Here is a 20,588-nt window from a genome sequence, read left to right as displayed (position 1 = left end):
TAACCTAACCTAACTAACCTAACCAACCTAACCTAACTAACCTAACCAACCTAAACTAACTAACCGAGCCTAACTAACCTAACCTAACTAGCCAAACCAAACCCTACCCTACCCTACCCAACCTAACCTAAGTAACCTAATCTAACTAACCTACCCTAACTACCAAACCTAACTAACCAACCGTAACTAGCCTACCCTAACTAACCTAGCCCCATCCCCTCCCCTACCTTTCAAAAATGTCTTGAAAGACTTCCAGGCCTTTTTGATCTTCTTCTTGAAGCCGCAGTCGCCGGGTTCGGCCAGCAGGAGGACGAGCGTCACGACGACCAAGAGCATCGTCACCTTCATCCTGAAAACAACCACACATATAAACAAACACACATATAAACAACCACTGATATAAACAACCACACATATAAACAACCACACATATAAACAAACACACATATAAACAACCACTGATATAAACAACCACACATATAAACAACCACTGATATAAACAACCACACATATAAACAACCACACATATAAACAAACACACATATAAACAACCACTGATATAAACAACCACACATATAAACAACCACACATATAAACAAACACACATATAAACAACCACTGATATAAACAACCACTGATATAAACAACCACAGATATAAACAACCACTGATATAAACAATCACACATATAAACAACCACTGATACAAACAACCACTGATACAAACAACCACTGATATAAACAACCACAGATATAAACAACCACTGATATAAACAATCACACATATAAACAACCACTGATACAAACAACCACTGATATAAACAACCACAGATATAAACAACCACACATATAAACAACCACTGATATAAACAATCACACATATAAACAACCACTGATACAAACAACCACTGATACAAACAACCACTGATATAAACAACCACACATATAAACAACCACTGATATAAACAATCACACATATAAACAACCACTGATATAAACAACCACACATATAAACAACCACTGATACAAACAACCACACATACAAACAACCACTGATATAAACAACCACACATATAAACAACCACTGATATGCATATTTAAACACCCAAAAAAAAAAAAAATATATATATATATATTTAATGTTGATTAATGAGAATATTTACACTAAAATATAACCCAAGTAAATATAGTCCGGCCAAAAGTATTTGACTACATAGATGTGTGTACTAATATATAAAAGAAGGATTTGCACTAAACGACCTGCTGCAGGAATTTATCTTCAACCTCGGAATCATTTAGATTTATTTACCTGTCGGCCGGCGAGAGCAGAGAAACACTGTGTGTGTGTGTGTGTGTGTGTGTGTGTGTGTGTGTGTGTGTGTGTGTGTGTGTGTGTGTGTGTGTGTGAGTGTGGTGTGTGTGTTATACGTTCCTAGTTTCACAACCACCAGGTTGCGTCACTCTTTGCATTTTGCAACGACACGGTGACGCTTTAACTTTTCTAACCAGCTTCTACTGCAACATTTCTACTTGATCTATGTGGTATTGATCTATGTGGTATTGATCTATGTAGTCTTGATCTATGTGATCTTGATCTATGTGGTCTTGATCTATGTGGTCTTGATCTATGTGGTCTTGATCTATGTGGTCTGTCAGTGACATGTTGTGTTTGTTGTTCTTTGATGTGCCTCATTTTCACGGCGCATCAAAGAACAACGCAGTTCAGCGTTCAATACAACGATAAACATTCCCACAGGAAGTGGATTTCGTCACGATGTCGCCATGCAGCATGTTGTCGTCTCGTTCTGCGCAGAGACTCGTTCTCAGAAAACGAGTCTCTGCGAGGACGGAGGGAACCGACACGGAACTTCTGAACAAGTTCTCGTCCCGCCGGAGCAGCGACGCCGGAAGGTTCCGCTTCTCCGTTTCCACGGTGAAAAATCAGAGCATTCAAAAACTGCATGTTGACGTTCAGTGATGAAGCTTCTGACAGGCTAGCTAGCATCGGAGCTCGCTAACAGCTATCATGCTAGCAACGCCAATTCGGTTCCACAAACAAACATGGCAAAGGTCTACGTTCTACCGAGTGTAGCTCTAGTTCTACCGAGTGTTGCTCTAGTTTTTCTACCGAGTGTAGCTCCGAGTTCTACCGAGTGTAGCTCTGCATTCTACCGAGTGTAGCTCCAGTTCTACTGAGTGCTGCTCTAGTTTTTCTACCGAGTGTAGCTCCCCATTCTACCGAGTGTAGCTCCACATTCTACCGAGTGTAGCTCCACATTCTACCGAGTGCTGCTCTAGTTTTTCTACCGAGTGTTGCTCTAGTTTTTCTACCTAGTGTAGCTCGCGTTCTACTGAATGTAGCTCCGCGTTCTACTGAGTGTAGCTCTAGTTTTTCTACCTAGTGTAGCTCGCGTTCTACCGAGTGTAGCTCCGCGTTCTACTGAGTGTAGCTCCGCGTTCTACCGAGTGTAGCTCTAGTTTTTCTACCTAGTGTAGCTCGCGTTCTACCGAATGTAGCTCCGCGTTCTACTGAGTGTAGCTCCGCGTTCTACCGAGTGTAGCTCTAGTTCTACTGAGTGTAGCTCTAGTTTTTCTACCGAGTGTAGCTCTAGTTCTACCGAGTGTAGCTCTAGCTTTAAGAGAAAACCAACTTATTGGTTTTAATCGACTCGTCTCCGTCTCCGTCTTCGTCTTCGTCTTTGTCTCCTCTTCGTCTCGTCTTCGTCTCTGGATCCGAGACAAGCAGGTTGATAAAGGACGTCTCCACCTCGTCCCTCCTCGTCCAGCAGCTGGCGGTGGAGTAGTTAGCTATAATTACCGCGCGGCGGTAACATGATGTAAACCCGCCGCGCGGCGCGGCGCCGTACATCCGCCTGACATTCAGGTTCTATTAGCGCGGCGTCTCGCCCGTCGGCCGCTGGAATGGATTCCTGGAGCCGCGATGGCGCTTTGCATTGTGGGTCGTTCCCGGAGCAGAACGCCGAGCGGACACTTTGTGTGATGGCGTCAAACCTCCGTGACCTCTGGAGCGGCTGGAGGTCAGCGGTGTCCCGCCAAAATAAAGTGCTGGAGGAATTTCCTTCAGGAAGGTTTTGATGACGGATCTTTAGCTTCCGTTCTGAGGAACTTTACTGGGATTACTTTGTTTCAGGTAACTACGTGAAAAACACACTTCATGTACACTTCTACCTTCATCTCTCTATCTATCATCTATCTCTCTATCTATCTATCATTTATCCATCCATCCATCCATCCATCCATCTACTTTCATTATCTATCCATTCACGTCCAAGTAAACACTTCTGCAGTTACAGTTTTTCTCCATTGCTTTGGCTCATTGCTTGAAACATGCTAACAGTTCAGCACAACAACAGGCTAACAGTTCAGCACAACAACAGGCTAACAGTTCAGCGCAACAACAGGCTAACAGTTCAGCGCAACAACAGGCTAACAGTTCAGCGCAACAACAGGCTAACAGTTCAGCGCAACAACAGGCTAACAGTTCAGCACAACAACAGGCTAACAGTTCAGCGCAACAACAGGCTAACAGTTCAGCGCAACAACAGGCTAACAGTTCAGCGCAACAACAGGCTAACAGTTCAGCGCAACAACAGGCTAACAGTTCAGCACAACAACAGGCTAACAGTTCAGCGCAACAACAGGCTAACAGTTCAGCGCAACAACAGGCTAACAGTTCAGCGCAACAACAGGCTAACAGTTCAGCGCAACAACAGGCTAACAGTTCAGCGCAACAACAGGCTAACAGTTCAGCGCAACAACAGGCTAACAGTTCAGCGCAACAACAGGCTAACAGTTCAGCGCAACAACAGGCTAACAGTTCAGCACAACAACAGGCTAACAGTTCAGCACAACAACAGGCTAACAGTTCAGCGCAACAACAGGCTAACAGTTCAGCACAACAACATGCTAACAGTTCAGCACAACAACAGGCTAACAGTTCAGCACAACAACAGGCTAACAGTTCAGCGCAACAACAGGCTAACAGTTCAGCACAACAACAGGCTAACAGTTCAGCGCAACAACAGGCTAACAGTTCAGCACAACAACAGGCTAACAGTTCAGCACAACAACAGGCTAACAGTTCAGCGCAACAACAGGCTAACAGTTCAGCACAACAACATGCTAACAGTTCAGCACAACAACAGGCTAACAGTTCAGCGCAACAACAGGCTAACAGTTCAGCACAACAACAGGCTAACAGTTCAGCACAACAACATGCTAACAGTTCAGCACAACAACAGGCTAACAGTTCAGCACAACAACATGCTAACAGTTCAGCACAACAACATGCTAACAGTTCAGCACAACAACATGCTAACAGTTCAGCACAACAACAGGCTAACAGTTCAGCACAACAACAGGCTAACAGTTCAGCGCAACAACAGGCTAACAGTTCAGCACAACAACAGGCTAACAGTTCAGCACAACAACATGCTAACAGTTCAGCACAACAACAGGCTAACAGTTCAGCGCAACAACAGGCTAACAGTTCAGCACAACAACAGGCTAACAGCTCAGCACAACAACATGCTAACAGTTCAGCACAACAACATGCTAACAGTTCAGCACAACAACAGGCTAACAGTTTCAAACTAAGTCCCTTTCTCCTAGAAATAGTCAATGTTTCCTCTGGAACGGCATGGTGTCTTACCCTAACCACGCACCCTTACTCCTCCTCCTCTTCCTCTTCTTCCTCCTCTTCCTCTTCTTCCTCCTCTTCCTCTTCTTCCTCCTCTTCCTCTTCTTCCTCCTCTTCCTCCAGCAGGCAGTTGGTCATTGTTTACCTGGCCAGGTGCCTCCATGTTCAGACATTGTATTGATTCTGGTCAAGCTCTGTATGGACGTTTGGTAAACATCACACTCATGGATCGCACCTGTCAGGTAAGTAAACCTGCCATTTGATTGGTCATCTGAGACGTGTGACACACCCCCTTTATTAGTCAAGTACTAGATTCACCTGAGTCAATTTATCAATCAGCAAAAGAGATTCATACCATGTAAGGTGAGGTTCTACATGGTGTTCTGCTCCGGACTCATTCTGACAATTGAACGAACTCTTGTGTAAATGACGACACAATGAAATGACGCTGACATGTTTTAGAGAGTAAAACCATTTGACTGACAGTCAACAGTTAGTTTACATCAGCAAGATCTATACAATTGGTAATTGTGCTAACTGTAGGCAACTGTAGTCAATCATTTGCAAAGTGTGCTACGACATTTGCAATTTGTTGAAAGGAATGAGAATTTGAAATGTGTTGTAAAGAAGTGTCCAGTGGTTTGGAGGGTTGTCATGTTGTTTTGAGAATGTCGATTCTGTTTCAAGAAATGAGCTAAACCAATGGAGAAAACACACACACACACACACACACACACACACAGGAAGTGTTGTGCTCTGTGTCGTCTTATTGTGAAATAGTGACTTCACACATTATTTTCCACAATGAACAAGCTTTTACAGAATTTCTAACAAGTTTCTTATCGGAGCTAAAAACTTGTTCAGGACGTCGTCGTTCCTTCCTCTTTTCACCGCGACTGTCATTTCATCATTTCATCATGTTATCATGTCCATCATGTCCATCATGTCCATCAGGTCCATCATGTCCATCATGTCCATCATGTTTATCATGTTTATCATGTTTATTAATGTCCTGATGTCTGTTTGTTTATTTATTTTAATCAGCAGTAAAACCCTTTGATCTGTGCTTTGAAAGCGACGCTGAGACGAGTTTTGCAGTAAAATGAGGAAAATGAGGAAACGTCAGTTTGAAACGAGATGAAACACGTTTGAACGTTTGGTCTTTTCTGTAAAGCGACGAGGGAATTTTTCGTGGAAAAGTTTGGAGGCGTTTGCTGGACGTCCCCGGCGTCTGTCCCCCAAACGTCCTCCCGCAGGACGGAGGACGGTTCGGCTCCAGACTCGTCCTGCCGTCCTCAACGAGACGATCTCACTGGCGTCGTTCTGCAGGAAGAGACGATCAAACCGTGACATTGGCTGTTTGGTACCGATACTGATGCCGATACCGGAGGCTGGACGCTCGTCTCCTCCCGGTAAATGAGAATTAATAAGATGCTGACTATTTAAAAATGCACTTTGACCTTTTGATTATTATGTTTGATCACATTGTGGAGACGCAGATTCAGATTCTGTCTCTAAACATTGGAAACGTTTTAATGTGAAAAGTTTGGCAGTGTTGAAAACTGCAGCTCGTCTCCGAGGAGTTTCGTCTCCACAGGAAACGACTTCCTGTGGAGACGACGTGACTCGTTTCTGCCTCGTTTCAATGAAAAGCACATTTTTAAAAGATTGTGTTTGAATGAAAAAACAAAATGACGATTTACAGGAACCTTCGGTTGTTTATTGAGGAAAACGATGGTAGAACAGATCACGATGGTAGAACAGATCATGATGGTAGAACAGATCATGATGGTAGAACAGATCACGATAGTAGAACAGATCATGATGGTAGAACAGGTCACGATGGTAGAACAGATCATGATGGTAGAACAGGTCATGATGGTAGAACAGATGATGATGGTAGAACAGATCATGATGGTAGAACAGATCATGATGTAGAACAGATGATGATGGTAGAACAGATCATGATGGTAGAACAGATCATGATGGTAGAACAGATCACGATGGTAGAACAGATGATGATGGTAGAACAGATGATGATGGTAGAACAGATCATGATGGTAGAACAGGTCATGATGGTAGAACAGATGATGATGGTAGAACAGATCATGATGGTAGAACAGATCATGATGTAGAACAGATGATGATGGTAGAACAGATCATGATGGTAGAACAGATCATGATGGTAGAACAGATGATGATGGTAGAACAGATCATGATGGTAGAACAGATCATGATGGTAGAACAGATCATGATGGTAGAACAGATCATGATGTAGAACAGATCATGATGGTAGAACAGATCAAACGATGGTAGAACAGATCATGATGGTAGAACAGATGATGATGGTAGAACAGATCATGATGGTAGAACAGATGATGATGGTAGAACAGATCATGATGGTAGAACAGATGATGATGGTAGAACAGATCATGATGGTAGAACAGATCATGATGGTAGAACAGATCATGATGGTAGAACAGATCATGATGGTAGAACAGATCGATAACGACCCGTCGCCTCTGAAAAGACAGGATGAAAAACCATCTGCTCAATATTGACGATACTATTCAAATCAAATCTACTTTTAAGTCCTGGTCAGGATGCAGTGGACCGATACCAGCGGCAGGTATCGGCAGGTATAAGATATTTATTAATATTCAAATGTTGGTTATCAATGAGCTAAAGTGGAGATTCATTCTTTCATTCATTCATTCATTCATTCATTCTTTCTCTGAACTTTGTGAAAAGTTCTTCATCAGAAACGTGAAAATTCAAAACTTCTATAGATTCTTTCTCCTCTCACATTTGTTCATCTTCAGTTTCCAACTCCTCTCTCTCTCTCTCTCTCTCTCTCTCTCTCTTTCATCCTCTCTTTCTCTCTCTCTCTCTCTCTCTCTCTCTTTCATCCTCTCTTTATAGAACCAGTCAGGAAACAGTTTCATGTTCAATGTTGCAGGTTTATTAAAAGTTTCCACAGAAGCTTTACAGGATCAAAGAAAAGCAGTTAAATTCACTCTTTCATCTCTTCCTGGAGCTTCTAGGCGAAACCCGGCCGTCCGGGTCGGTACTCCACCGAGCGCTTGTCCATCTGCAGCTCCAGAACCTGGTCGCCATGACGATGGATGAGCCTGACGGAGGGAGGGTGGAGACAAGCTGTGAACATGGACGTACCGATACCGGTACCGGCATCGGGGCCGATACCACACAGAGTAATCATACAAGGTTCTGGTAAGTACTGGTATTGTTGATACTCGGTATCGGCCCGTAGCTAAAGCGTAGTACTGGTGTTGGTACTCGGTATCGGCCCGTAGCTAAAGCGTAGTACTGGTGTTGGTACTCGGGATCGGCCCGTAGCTAAAGCGTAGTACTGGTGTTGGTACTCGGGATCGGCCCGTAGCTAAAGCGTAGTACTGGTGTTGGTACTCGGGATCGGCCCGTAGCTAAAGCGTAGTACTGGTGTTGGTACTCGGTATCGGCCCGTAGCTAAAGCGTAGTACTGGTACATTACCAGGTGGTACCAGAGGCGCAGGCCTGCAGGAGGTTCTTACCCGTGGATCAACCGCCCAACTGAAAAACAGAAAGAACAACAGTGAGAATCAGCGTCGCCACACGTCAAGCAGGACCGTCAGTAGTACCGTCAGTAGTACTAGCTCCAGACCGTACCGTGTATGGCTCCGTGAACCAGTAACCCCAGGAAGCCCTCCCCGGGCTGGGCCATGAGGACGACCAGCGACAGAACCAGGAAGAGCGCCGTACACTTCATCCTGCCGGAGACAAACAACCACTTTCCTGTGCTGCTCTAGTACTCTAGTACTCCAGTACTCCAGTACTCCAGTACTCTAGTACTCCAGTACTCCAGTACTCCAGTACTCTAGTACTCCAGTACTCCAGTACTCCAGTACTCCAGTACTCCAGTACTCTAGTACTCCAGTACTCCAGTACTCTAGTACTCCAGTACTCTAGTACTCCAGTACTCCAGTACTCTAGTACTCCAGTACTCCAGTACTCCAGTACTCTGACGATACTGGGCTCTTACCTTGGTGAGGACGGAGAGAAGAGGACAGGTGGAGTCAGAAAGCCGCTGCACCGCCTCGTATTTATACGTGGAGGAAACTCCACCGCGGCGTTACGACATGAGGAGGAGAGGGGGCGGAGCCATCGCTCCAGACACGCCCCCTTCCTTCCTTCTTTCTTCCCTTCTTTCTTTCTCTGAACTTTTCTGAAAAGTTCTTCATCAGATATGTGAAAGTGAAGAACTTCATCCTGTCATCAGTTTCCACATCCTCTCTCTCTAATCCGGTCCAGTCCAGTCTAATCCGGTCCGGTCCAGTCTAATCCGGTCCGGTCCAGTGTTATCCGGTCCAGTCCAGTCTAATCCGGTCCGGTCCAGTCTAATCCGGTCCGGTCCAGTGTTATCCGGTCCAGTCCAGTCTAATCCGGTCCGGTCCAGTGTTATCCAGTCCAGTCCAGTCTAATCCGGTCCGGTCCAGTGTTATCCGGTCCGGTCCAGTGTTATCCAGTCCAGTCCAGTCTAATCCGGTCCGGTCCAGTGTTATCCAGTCCGGTCCAGTGTTATCCAGTCCAGTCCAGTCTAATCCGGTCCGGTCCAGTCTAACCCGGTCCGGTCCAGTCTAATCCGGTCCGGTCCAGTCTAACCCGGTCCGGTCCAGTCTAATCCAGTCCAGTCCAGTCTAATCCGGTCCCCTCCACCCGCAAAACCTGAACACATGAAAAAAGGTGTGTGTGTGTGTGTGTGTGTGTGTGTGTGTGTGTGTGTGTGTGTGTGTGTGTGAGATGACTGACACCTAGTGGCTGGTTTTATTTTCACACCACAGAATTAGTTTGTAGATTTTTTCCGTCTTCAGGAAATAGAAAAAGAAAAAAATGGTGAACTTTGGTAAAGTTTGTTCATCGTGACTCGTCTGTTTCCTGCACAACTTATTGAAAGTGAGTCGTTTCTCCCTGGAACCAACCTGTCGGACAGGAAGTGAGTTTATTCACAAAGAGAGCGTTGCACTTTTTGAAACTCTTTATTGTCTGTGTTTCGCCCCCGGTCGTACATTCTGTGTTAAAAAGGCGCTCGGAGAGAAAAACATCCAGGAACACATCGATGTTTTACAAAAGCTCTTATCAAAGTTGTTAAACAAACGAGCGCCTGTTGTTGAAAAGTTCCACTGGTGTCCACCGGGCGGCAGTAACGTTCTGTCCAGTTTCCCCGAAACACAAACGCGGGGCTACAGGACGTAGCGGGCTGCGGCTAGCAGGTTAGCTTCGGTTGATTTCTCTGCTACGTCAGGAAGGAACATAAAAAGACAAAGAACTTCAAACAGTCGAGAAGCTTTTTTTTTTTCCTTCCACTATAAACTCAAAGTGTTGGCGTTTCGACAAGATTCACCCAGAATGCATCAGCAGAAAATGGCCGTTAGTTATTACACGGTAATTACACCAGGTTTTGGCGGCAAAATGGGCGTTGAATTGTGACGTAGCTTAGCGGAGGAGCTGCACGGTGACACGGTAAACAAAGTGTTAAGTTATCATGAGGAAATAGATTATCTCTTAACTCAACAGGCAAAGACAATCAGTGAAAATCCAGTTGTCATGGAAACGGTTCGGTCAATCAATAGAAATAAACTCCAGACGACAAACGAGCCTCAGAAACAAGAACGACAGAATTCAATCAAGTTTTCAAGCTAATTGGAGTTTTTCTCTAAAGTGGAACTGGTTTTGGCTCCAAAGCTTCACAAAGTGAAATGAAACGATTGAAACGTCTCGACTTTCATTTGGAAGCTTGAGTTTGAACTTATTTGACCTCTGAGCTCAAGATGAGGCTCATTTGTTGAAAGTGTCTTTTAACCAGGATGGAAAATTAATCCTTGTTTTTAAAATCACATTTTTAGAATCGACTGAACAAAAAGTTTAACCTGAAGTACAAAACCTGAAACTTTACATTTTAAATTAAAAAAGAGATTTTCCCCGTGTCCACAGAGACGGAGTGTTTTAGAAAGTTACGTTTTTACAACATTTAGAGAACTTTTTTTAAAAAGTTGTTTTGTAGGAGTGTTTTTGATGAAAAAAAAAAATACAGGACGATAATTTGAATATTAGCGTTTTTCTTTGGAGGCTGTCGGAATCATCTCGGGACTTTTCTGCCACATCTTGGCCACGCCCACTTCTGGCCACGCCCACTCCTTAAATCACATTTTCACGTAGAAACAGTAAAGTCATGATGAAGAAATGAAGTAAAACGATTCCTCTGGTTGGGTCGTGTAATGAAGTGGCATTTGGCGTCGTCATGGAAACGACCTCCACTCTGGAGCGCCGCCTCCACCTGCAGCACCACCTCCACCCTGGAGTGCCGCCTCCACCCTGGAGCCTCGCCTCCACCCTGGAGCGCCGCCTCCACCCTGGAGCCCCGCCTCCACCCTGGAGCCCCGCCTCCAGAGTGAAAACGTAAACATGGAACATCGACATCGTGAAAACAAACCAAAACCAACAAGTAATCTTAACTTTCCCATCGACTGATTGCGTCACTTTGCATTTAAAGGTACAGTACATAATATTGTTTCTACTCCAAAGACCAACAGTACCGTATTTTCTGGACTAAAAGTCCAACTTTTTTTTTTTCTTTTAATCGTTTGGCTGTTCGTATTGTGACTTAAATATAAACAAAAACAAAAAACGTCACAAACCCTCCTGGGAAACGACTCATTTTGCGCCATTTTACGAGAAAATACGGTAATCTTGACGCTAGCATGCTACGTCGCTAATGCAGTCTTGCAGCATGTCGACGTTAAATGAAGCAGATTTTAGTCGTTTCAGACTCAAACGAGCCTCAGTGCTGCCACCTAGTGGCCACCGGGGGACTGCAGAGACGTACTGTACCTTTAAGAGAGGAAACAAAGGTAGAAATGAGGAAAACAAGCAAGAGGAGTGAGAACAACAGTCCACGAGCCTCATGAAAGAACGAGAGAACAAAAGAGGAGAACAAAGGAGTGTTGAGGTTCTGAGGGGCGTCGGCACATCGAGGCTCTCAGAGGTCAAAGGTCGGCGACGTCGCCTCACGAGGAGGAGAGGAAGGAAAGACTGGAGTCGCTTCTCTTCCTCCACCGGCCGGCCAGGGTGGAGGTCAGAGGCGAGGGTGGAGGTCAGAGGTCAGGGTGGAGGTCAGAGACGAGGGTGGAGGTCAGAGGTCAGGGTGGAAGTCAGAGGTCAGGGTGGAGGTCAGAGACGAGGGTGGAGGTCAGAGGTCAGGGTGGAACCAGAGGCCAGGGTGGAGGTCAGAGGTCAGGGTGGAGGTCAGAGGCCAGGGTGGAGGTCAGAGACCAGGGTGGAGGTCAGAGGCCAGGGTGGAGGTCAGAGGTCAGGGTGGAGGTCAGAGACCAGGGTGGAGGTCAGAGACGAGGGTGGAGGTCAGAGGCCAGGGTGGAGGTCAGAGGCCAGGGTGGAGGTCAGAGACCAGGGTGGAGGTCAGAGACGAGGGTGGAGGTCAGAGGCCAGGGTGGAGGTCAGAGACCAGGGTGGAGGTCAGAGGTCAGGGTGGAGGTCAGAGGCCAGGGTGGAGGTCAGAGACCAGGGTGGAGGTCAGAGACGAGGGTGGAGGTCAGAGACCAGGGTGGAGGTCAGAGACGAGGGTGGAGGTCAGAGGCCAGGGTGGAGGTCAGAGGCCAGGGTGGAGGTCAGAGGCCAGGGTGGAGGTCAGAGGCCAGGGTGGAGGTCAGAGGCGAGCGGCGAGGGATTTCGCCGTGGGGAGTTTCCCTCCTGAGGGAGAGAGGCAGAGTTTGAGAGGCGGAGCCAGAGAGGCGGAGCCAGAGAGGCGGAGCCAGAGGGTGGAGGAGGTGTTTCCTTACCCAGCATGTCCTCCAGTGAGTTCACCATCACCTTGTTCACCCTCAACGTGCCGGCCGCCGTACCGCTGCGGGGGAGGGGGGGGGGGGAGGGGGAGGGGCGGGACAAACATGGCCGCCGTCACTCAACGTTGTCATGACGACCCGCCTCAAATAAAAACTTCCAGCGTTTCGAAACTTCGTTTTCACGACTGAAGTCCCCGACGACGCTGCGTCTCCATGGAAACGGAGGGAAAATGCGACATTTTGAAAACGACTCCCAACGTGGAACTTTTCAAAAAGACGCCCGTCTCCCTGGGAAAAGACACGTTTTTTTGAAAATGCTTGGACTGCGTGGGAAAACGCTCTGAAGCTGCAGCCGCGCGCTGACGCCTCGTTTCCTGCGTTTCCATGGAAACGCACGTCGCTTTGCAAAACGCTGCCGTTCGAACTGCGAAACTTTGTGAAAGAAAAAGCGACTCACCTTCTGACGGTTGCCACGGCGCCGAGACGCTGCAGCGCCGAGAGGGCGTTCCTCTGGAGGTCCGACGACAACAGCTCCCCCTGCTGGAGGACGCCTGACACACACACACACACACACACACACACACACACACACACACACACACACACACACACACACACTTTAATATCTTAAACACTATAATCTATCAATTCACATTTGTTTTATTTGATTTGATTTATTAACAATTTCTTAGTTATTTTAGTTTAATTAAAGAGGAAAGAAGGAGATGAAAGAAGGAGATGAAAGAAGGAGAGAGGAAAGAAGGAGATGAAAGAAGGAGAGGAAAGAAGGAGAGAAAAAACAAGGAGAGATAAAAGAGGAGAAGAACCTGAGAGGAGCTCCTGGATGATAAACTTCCTGACGGAGGAAACAAAGAGTTTCTCTGTTAGAACCTCAGAGGAGGAACCCAGGAACCTGAACACCACCTGGAGAACACACACACACACACACACACACACAGTACAGATAGTGAGGTAACAGCTCCCCCTAGAGGAGAACCTAGAATCACACTGAGACATAAATAAATAAATAAATAAACAATAAATAAATAAACAAGTTCAACTTTAACAAGTTAAAGTTAAACTTGTTAAAGTTTCCTCTGCTGGTTTGACTCCTGCTGCACCAGGACCACCCAGACCTGGGTCTGGTTGGACTCCTGCTGCACCAGGTCCAGCCAGACCTGGATCTGGTTGGTCCTGCTGCACCAGGTCCAGCCAGACCTGGGTCTGGTTGGTCCTGCTGCACCAGGTCCAGCCAGACCTGGATCTGGTTGGTCCTGCTGCACCAGGTCCAGCCAGACCTGGGTCTGGGCCACATGTAGACCCCCCCCCCCTCACCTGGTACCCCTGTAAGAAGGGGTCCAGCAAGCTGGTGAGGAAGACCATGGTCCTCCTTCCTCCCTCGGCCACCGACACCCCCTGCTGGTCCATGAGCAGAACTCCAGTCTTCACCAGCAGGTAGCGGGCCTCCTCGAAGTCCTGGGGGGACAGGGGGGGCAGGGGGGTCAGCCTGGACCACGGTGACTCACCTGGACCAGGACTCACCTGGACCAGGACTCACCTGGACCGTGGCTCCAGGTTGGAGGATGAACTCGTTAGAAAACATGTTCCTCAGGAAGCTGAAGCTGCTAAAGACGTCGTCTGGAACCAAAACATGGACGAGTCAGAACCAGAACCAGGACCAGAACCAGGACCTGAACCAGAGGGTCTCACTTGTCTCGTTGGACGCGGCGGCCAGCACGGCGGCGGCGAGCAGCGCCGGCCTGACGAACACGTGGAGAACCTGGTTCCTGTAGGAGGCGCAGGACAGGAGAACCACTGCCTTGCTCAAGAGAACCTGCTCCGGGTCCAACGGCCCGCCGGGGGGTCCTGGTTCTGACAGTCCACCTGCTGACAGGGTCATGAACCAGTACGGGATCAATACTAGTACTAGTACTAGACTGACCATCACTAACATGATCCGCTAACTACCAGTTATGTGACCACTAGTTAATACTAACTACCCATTATGTGACCACTAGTTAATACTAACTACCCGTTATGTTACCACAAGTTAATACTAGTATTTAGTACTAGCTACCAGTTATGTTACCACTAGTTAATACTAACTACCCATTATGGTACCACTAGTTAACACTAGTATTTAATATTAACTACCCGTTATGGTACCACTAGTTAATACTAGTATTTAGCACTAGCTACCAGTTATGTTACCACTAGTTAATACTAACTACCCGTTATGGTACCACTAGTTAATACTACCTACCAGTTATGTTACCATTAGTTAATACTAGTGTTTAATACTAGCTACCAGTTATGGTACCACTAGTTAATACTAACTACCCGTTATGTGACCACTAGTTAATACTAACTACCCGTTATGTGACCACTAGTTAATACTAACTACCCGTTATGTTACCACAAGTTAATACTAGTATTTAATATTAACTACCCGTTATGGTACCACTAGTTAATACTAGTATTTAATACTAACTACCCATTATGTTACCACTAGTTAATACTAACTACCCATTATGGTACCACTAGTTAATACTACCTACCAGTTATGCTACCACTAGTTAATACTAGTATTTAATACTAGCTATCAGTTATGGTACCACTAGTTAATACTAGTATTTAATACTAACTACCCATTATGTTACCACTAGTTAATACTAGTATTTAATACTAGCTACCAGTTATGGTTACACTAGTTAATACTAGTATTTAATACTAACTACCAGTTATGTTACCACTAGTTAATACTAGTATTTAATATTGGCTACCAGTTATGGGACCACTAGTTAATATAGTACTTAATACTAACTACCAGTTATGGTACCACGAGTTAATACTAACTACCAGTTATGGTACCACTAGTTAATACTAATATTTATTACAAACTACCCGTTATGTTACCACTAGTTAATACTAACTACCCATTATGGTACCACTAATTAACACTAGTATTTAATACTAACTACCCATTATGTTACCACTAGTTAATACTAACTACCAGTTATGGTACCACTAGTTAATACTAGTATTTAATATTAACTACCAGTTATGGTACCACTAGTTAATACTAGTATTTAATACTAACTACCAATACTACTAGCCGTGACGACATTATTTATATAGAACCAGTTTACTATACTAGTTACTACCAGGATTATCAACAAAATTATCATTACTAACACAACTACCAAAACTACCATGACAACGATTACTACTAGTACTAGTTATGGTCAGAATAAGTACCTGATTTGTCATAACTACCAGTTTGTCGGAGGAGGAGGAAGAGGATGAAGAGGAAGAGGAGGAGGAGGAGGAGGAAGAGGATGAAGAGGAGGAGGAGGAGGAGGAGGAAGAGGATGAAGAGGAGGAGGAGGAGGATGAAGAGGATGAAGAGGAGGAGGAGGAGGAGGAGGAGGAGGAGGAGGAGGAGGAGGAGGAGGAGGAAGAGGATGAAGAGGAGGATGAAGAGGATGAAGAGGAGGAAGAGGATGAAGAGGAGGAGGAGGAGGATGAAGAGGATGAAGAGGAGGAGGAGGAGGAGGAAGAAGAGGACGAAGGCCCACCTTGTCCAGAGGCCAGCTGGACTCGTCCCTCAGAGACAGACACCAGGCCGCCATGGAGGACGAGGCTGGAGGAGACGATCTCAGCAGGAGACGCCTGGTCTGATGGAGACAACAGGACAAGTCCTTTCACAATAAAATACCACTAATACCAGTACACAGTCCGTAGTACTGTTACCATGACCACCAGGGTTACTCCCATGATTCCCAGTAACCTGTTACTATGACGACCACTGCAGAGACTGAGGCTCCGTTTCCATGACGACATCTTCAACTGAACCCTCCGAGTGGAGCTAAACCTCGGTACCGTATTCTCTGGACTAGAACGTCTCTTGATGAACAGTACCGGTACCGTATTCTCTGGACTACACCGTCCCCCTGATAAACAGTACCGGTACCGTATTCTCTGGACTAGAACGTCTCTTGATGAACAGTACCGGTACCGTATTCTCTGGACTAGAACATCTCCTGATAAACAGTACCGGTACCATATTCTCTGGACTAGAATGTTCTGATAAATAGTACCGGTACCGTATTCTCTGGAATAGAACGTCTCCTGATGAACAGTACCGGTACCGTATTCTCTGGACTAGAACGTCTCCTGATAAACAGTACCGGTACCGTATTCTCTGGACTAGAACGTTCTCCTGATAAACAGTACCCGGCACCGTATTCTCTGGACTAGAACGTCTCCTGATGAATAGTACCGGTACCGTATTCTCTGGACTAGAACGTCTCCTGATGAACAGTACCGGTACCGTATTCTCTGGACTAGAACGTCTCCTGATAAACAGTACCGGTACCGTATTCTCTGGACTAGACCGTCCCCCTGATGAATAGTACCGGTACCGTATTCTCTGGACTAGAACGTCTCCTGATGAACAGTACCAGCAGGGGCCACCAGGGGTCTCTGGTCTCCGTACCGGGCCAGTGCAGGAAGGCTCCGTACTGCCGGGACAGATCCCGGAGCCCACACCGTCTGCTGGGTCAGCTGGTCCAGAGGGAGCCCCCGGTCCCGGTCCCGGTCCTGGTTCTGGTTGTGGTTCTGCAGCAGCAGCGAGGCCATGAGGACCCAGGGCTTCAGGACCATGTTGTCCTCCTGAGCCCGCACCAGCCTGTAGGCCGTCTCGTTGACAAAGCTTGAGGACGTCCTCGCCGGGACGCTGGGGGACGTGTCTGGGGACAGAAGGTCCAGCGTCAAGTACAGTTGCAGAGGTCCCTGTGGGACAGGAGACAGTTACAGAGGTCCCTGTAGGACAAGAGACAGTTGCAGAGGCCCCTGTGGGACAGGAGACAGTTGCAGAGGCCCCTGTGGGACACGTGGGGACATGAGGGAATCTGGGGACATGTGGGGCATGAGGGGACATGTGGAGACATGTGGGGACACGGGGGGCATGGTGGGACATGTGGGGACATCTGGAGACATGGGGGATATGAGGGGACATCTGGAGACATGAGGGGACATCTGGAGACATGTGGGGACATGTGGGGACATGTGGAGACCGAGGTGGACGCAGGCGTACCGGGGCGTCAGGTTGAACTGGCCCCGGTTGACCCGGCCCTGGGCCAGACCCCGGACCGACACCGGGGTCCCGAAGTAGACGTGGATGCTGCCGTAGTCCTCCCCCAGGACCCTCCTGGCCCTGATCAGACCCTGCAGGGGGGTGACAGACAGACCAGGTGACCCTCCTGGACCTGGCCCTGTTGGAGGGCGAGGACGTCGTCCCCAGGACTCACCGAGGTGGACTCTCTGGGCTTGGGGACGCCCAGCAGCTCTCTGGCGTACAGCGACTCCTCCAGGATCCGCTCGTAGCTAATGCTAACGGGGACCAGGCTAACGTCGTAGACCTCGCCCTTCAGGACCGGGTCCATCACGATGTTCAGCAGGCCTGAGGACAGATTAGAGCATCTTCCTCTAGTCCAGATTATAGAGCATCTTCCTCCTCTAATCCAGATTATAGAGCATATTCCGCCTCTAATCCAGATTATAGAGCATCTTCCTCCTCTAACACCAGATTATAGAGCATCTTCCTCCTATAATCCAGATTATAGAGCATATTCCGCCTCTAATCCAGATTATAGAGCATCTTCCTCCTCTAACACCCAGATTATAGAGCATCTTCCTCCTCTAACACCAGATTATAGAGCATATTCCTCCTCTAAACACCAGATTATAGAGCATTCTTCCTCCTCTAACACCAGATTATAGAGCATCTTCCTCCTCTAATCCAGATTATAGAGCATCTCCCTCCTATAATCCAGATTATAGAGCATCTTCCTCCTCTAATCCAGATTATAGAGCATCTTCCTCCTCTAATCCAGATTATAGAGCATCTTCCTCCTATAATCCAGATTATAGAGCATCTTCCTCCTCTAACACCAGATTATAGAGCATATTCCTCCTCTAACACCAGATTATAGAGCATCTTCCTCCTCTAACACCAGATTATAGAAGCATCTTCCTCTAGTCCAGATTATAGAGCATCTTCCTCCTATAATCCAGATTATAGAGCATATTCCGCCTCTAACACCAGATTATAGAGCATCTTCCTCCTCTAACACCAGATTATAGAGCATCTTCCTGCTCTAGCACCAGTTTACATCTAGATTATAACTAATCTCAGCAGGACTACGGTGGATTAAATCATCTAGAAAGTCGTTACCTAACTTGGGCGTCAGCGACTTGGAGGTCCGGCTCCTGGTTCCTTCTAGAAAGAACTCCACTGGAGCGAATCCCATCTGAACCATGACCAGAGAGAGAGGGTGAGAGGTGACAGGGTGAGGGTGACAGGGTGAGGAGGTGAGACGGTAGGGAGGGTGAGGGTGACAGGGTGAGGAGGTGAGATGGTAGGGAGGGTGAGGGTGACAGGGTGAGAGGTGACAGGGTGAGGAGGTGAGATGGTAGGGAGGGTGAGGGTGACAGGGTGAGGGTGACAGGGTGAGGAGGTGAGATGGTAGGGAGGGTGAGAGGTGACAGGGTGAGGGTGACAGGGTGAGAGGTGACAGGGTGAGGGTGACAGGGTGAGGAGGGTGACAGGGTGAGGAGGTGAGACGGTAGGGAGGGTGAGGGTGACAGGGTGAGGGTGACAGGGTGAGGAGGTGAGATGGTAGGGGAGGTGAGGGTGGACAGGGTGAGGGTGACAGGGTGAGGAGGTGAGATGGTAGGGAGGGTGAGAGGTGACAGGGTGAGGGTGACAGGGTGAGAGGTGACAGGGTGAGGAGGTGAGATGGTAGGGAGGGTGAGAGGTGACAGGGTGAGGAGGTGAGATGGTAGGGAGGGTGAGAGGTGACAGGGTGAGGAGGTGAGATGGTAGGGAGGGTGAGAGGGGTGAGGGGGTGAGGAGGTGACGGGGTGAGAGGTGACAGGGTGAGAGGTGACAAGGGTGAGGGTGACAGGGTGAGGGTGACAGGGTGCGTCCTCACCCCTCAGCATGGTGAGGACGTACTGGGAGAAACACCGCCCAGTACAGCGGTCGCCTCCAAACGACCTCCGGATGAAAAAAGCTCCCGACATCCTCAACATCTCCCCGACCTAGCCGCATGCCCAGGAAGTCTGCACACACACACACTGCTGTACCGGGGGGGGGGGGGGGGGGGGGTGGGGGGGTGGGGGTGGGGGGGGGGGTGTGTGTGTGTGTGTGTGTGTGTGTGTGTGTGTGTGTGTGTGTGTGTGTGTGTGTCTCACCCATGCCGGCGGCGATGACGGGCAGCGGCAGGTCGTGGGTGTAGAGGATGAGAAGGACATGAGCAGGAAGTCCATGTAGCTGCGGTGGCTGGGGAGGAGGAACCACCGGGTGGTCCTGGACAGCCTGCTGCAGCTGGGGGGGGGGGGGGGGTGGGGCGGAGGGGGGGGGGGAGGGGGGGGGTGGTGAGGGGGTCAGGAGGGTGAGGGGTGGAGGGTGGTCAGGAGGGTGAGAGGGTCAGGAGGGTGAGAGGATGAAGGGGTCAGGAGAGGGTCAGAGGGAGAGTGAAGGGTGAGAGGATCAAGAGGTGAGAGGATCAAGAGGGTGAGAGGGTGAGGGTGAGGGGGTCAGGAGGGTGAGAGGATCAAGAGGGTGAGAGGGTGAGGAGGGGTCAGGAGGTGTGAGAGGATCAAGAGGGTGAGAGGTGTGAGGGGGTCAGGAGGGTGAGAGGATCAGGAGGGTGAGAGGGTCAGGAGGTGGGGGGATGAGGGTGAGAGGGCGATGAGGTGAGAGGGTGAGGCAGGTGATGAGGGTGAGGGGGTGAAGGGGTCAGGAGGGTGAGAGGATCAGGAGGGTGAGAGGGTGAGAGGGTCAGGAGGGTGAGAGGGTGAAGGGGTGAGCAGGGTGAGGAGGTTGAGAGGGTGAAGGGGTGAGAGGGTAGAGGGGTGAGAGGGTGAGGAGGTGAGAGGGTGAAGGGGTGAGAGGGTGAAGGGGTTGAAGAGGGTGAGGGGGTGAGAGGGTGAGGAGGTGAGAGGAGTGAGGAGGTGTGAGGAGGTGAGAGGGTGAAGGGGTGAGAGGGTGAGGGGGGTGAGAGGGTGA

At 48.2% G+C, this 20,588-nt stretch overlaps 1 protein-coding gene and 1 long non-coding RNA gene across 2 annotated transcripts in view; both read right to left on the bottom strand.

The window, feature by feature from the left end:
* Window positions 1-7,597: 7,597 nt before the first annotated feature.
* On the bottom strand, window positions 7,598-8,723 carry LOC308143657. The gene is made up of 4 exons (XR_013937027.1): window positions 8,698-8,723; window positions 8,325-8,425; window positions 8,210-8,228; window positions 7,598-7,789 (listed from the first exon to the last, which is right to left on the bottom strand). It is a non-coding gene; the product is annotated as an uncharacterized lncRNA (long non-coding RNA).
* Window positions 8,724-9,705: 982 nt separating this feature from the next.
* The window catches only part of gnpat (glyceronephosphate O-acyltransferase), a 13,846-nt gene continuing 2,963 nt past the window's right edge, over window positions 9,706-20,588 (bottom strand). Inside the window, 19 exon segments of the mRNA XM_080513545.1 lie at window positions 9,706-12,419; window positions 12,509-12,573; window positions 12,969-13,062; window positions 13,339-13,435; window positions 13,847-13,987; window positions 14,070-14,149; window positions 14,222-14,398; window positions 16,090-16,188; window positions 17,010-17,055; window positions 17,057-17,227; window positions 17,229-17,262; window positions 17,610-17,740; window positions 17,824-17,975; window positions 18,750-18,826; window positions 19,512-19,618; window positions 19,620-19,639; window positions 19,772-19,820; window positions 19,823-19,870; window positions 19,872-19,904. Coding sequence (XP_080369671.1) covers window positions 12,376-12,419; window positions 12,509-12,573; window positions 12,969-13,062; window positions 13,339-13,435; window positions 13,847-13,987; window positions 14,070-14,149; window positions 14,222-14,398; window positions 16,090-16,188; window positions 17,010-17,055; window positions 17,057-17,227; window positions 17,229-17,262; window positions 17,610-17,740; window positions 17,824-17,975; window positions 18,750-18,826; window positions 19,512-19,618; window positions 19,620-19,639; window positions 19,772-19,820; window positions 19,823-19,870; window positions 19,872-19,904 — 1,665 coding nt within the window. The 3' untranslated portion in view covers window positions 9,706-12,375.

This window comes from Blennius ocellaris (genome assembly GCF_963422515.1).
Source record: "Blennius ocellaris genome assembly, chromosome: 18".
Lineage (NCBI taxonomy): Eukaryota > Metazoa > Chordata > Actinopteri > Blenniiformes > Blenniidae > Blennius > Blennius ocellaris.
Note: the sequence above shows the minus strand (reverse complement) of the source record. Positions and strands in the feature narration are given on the sequence as shown.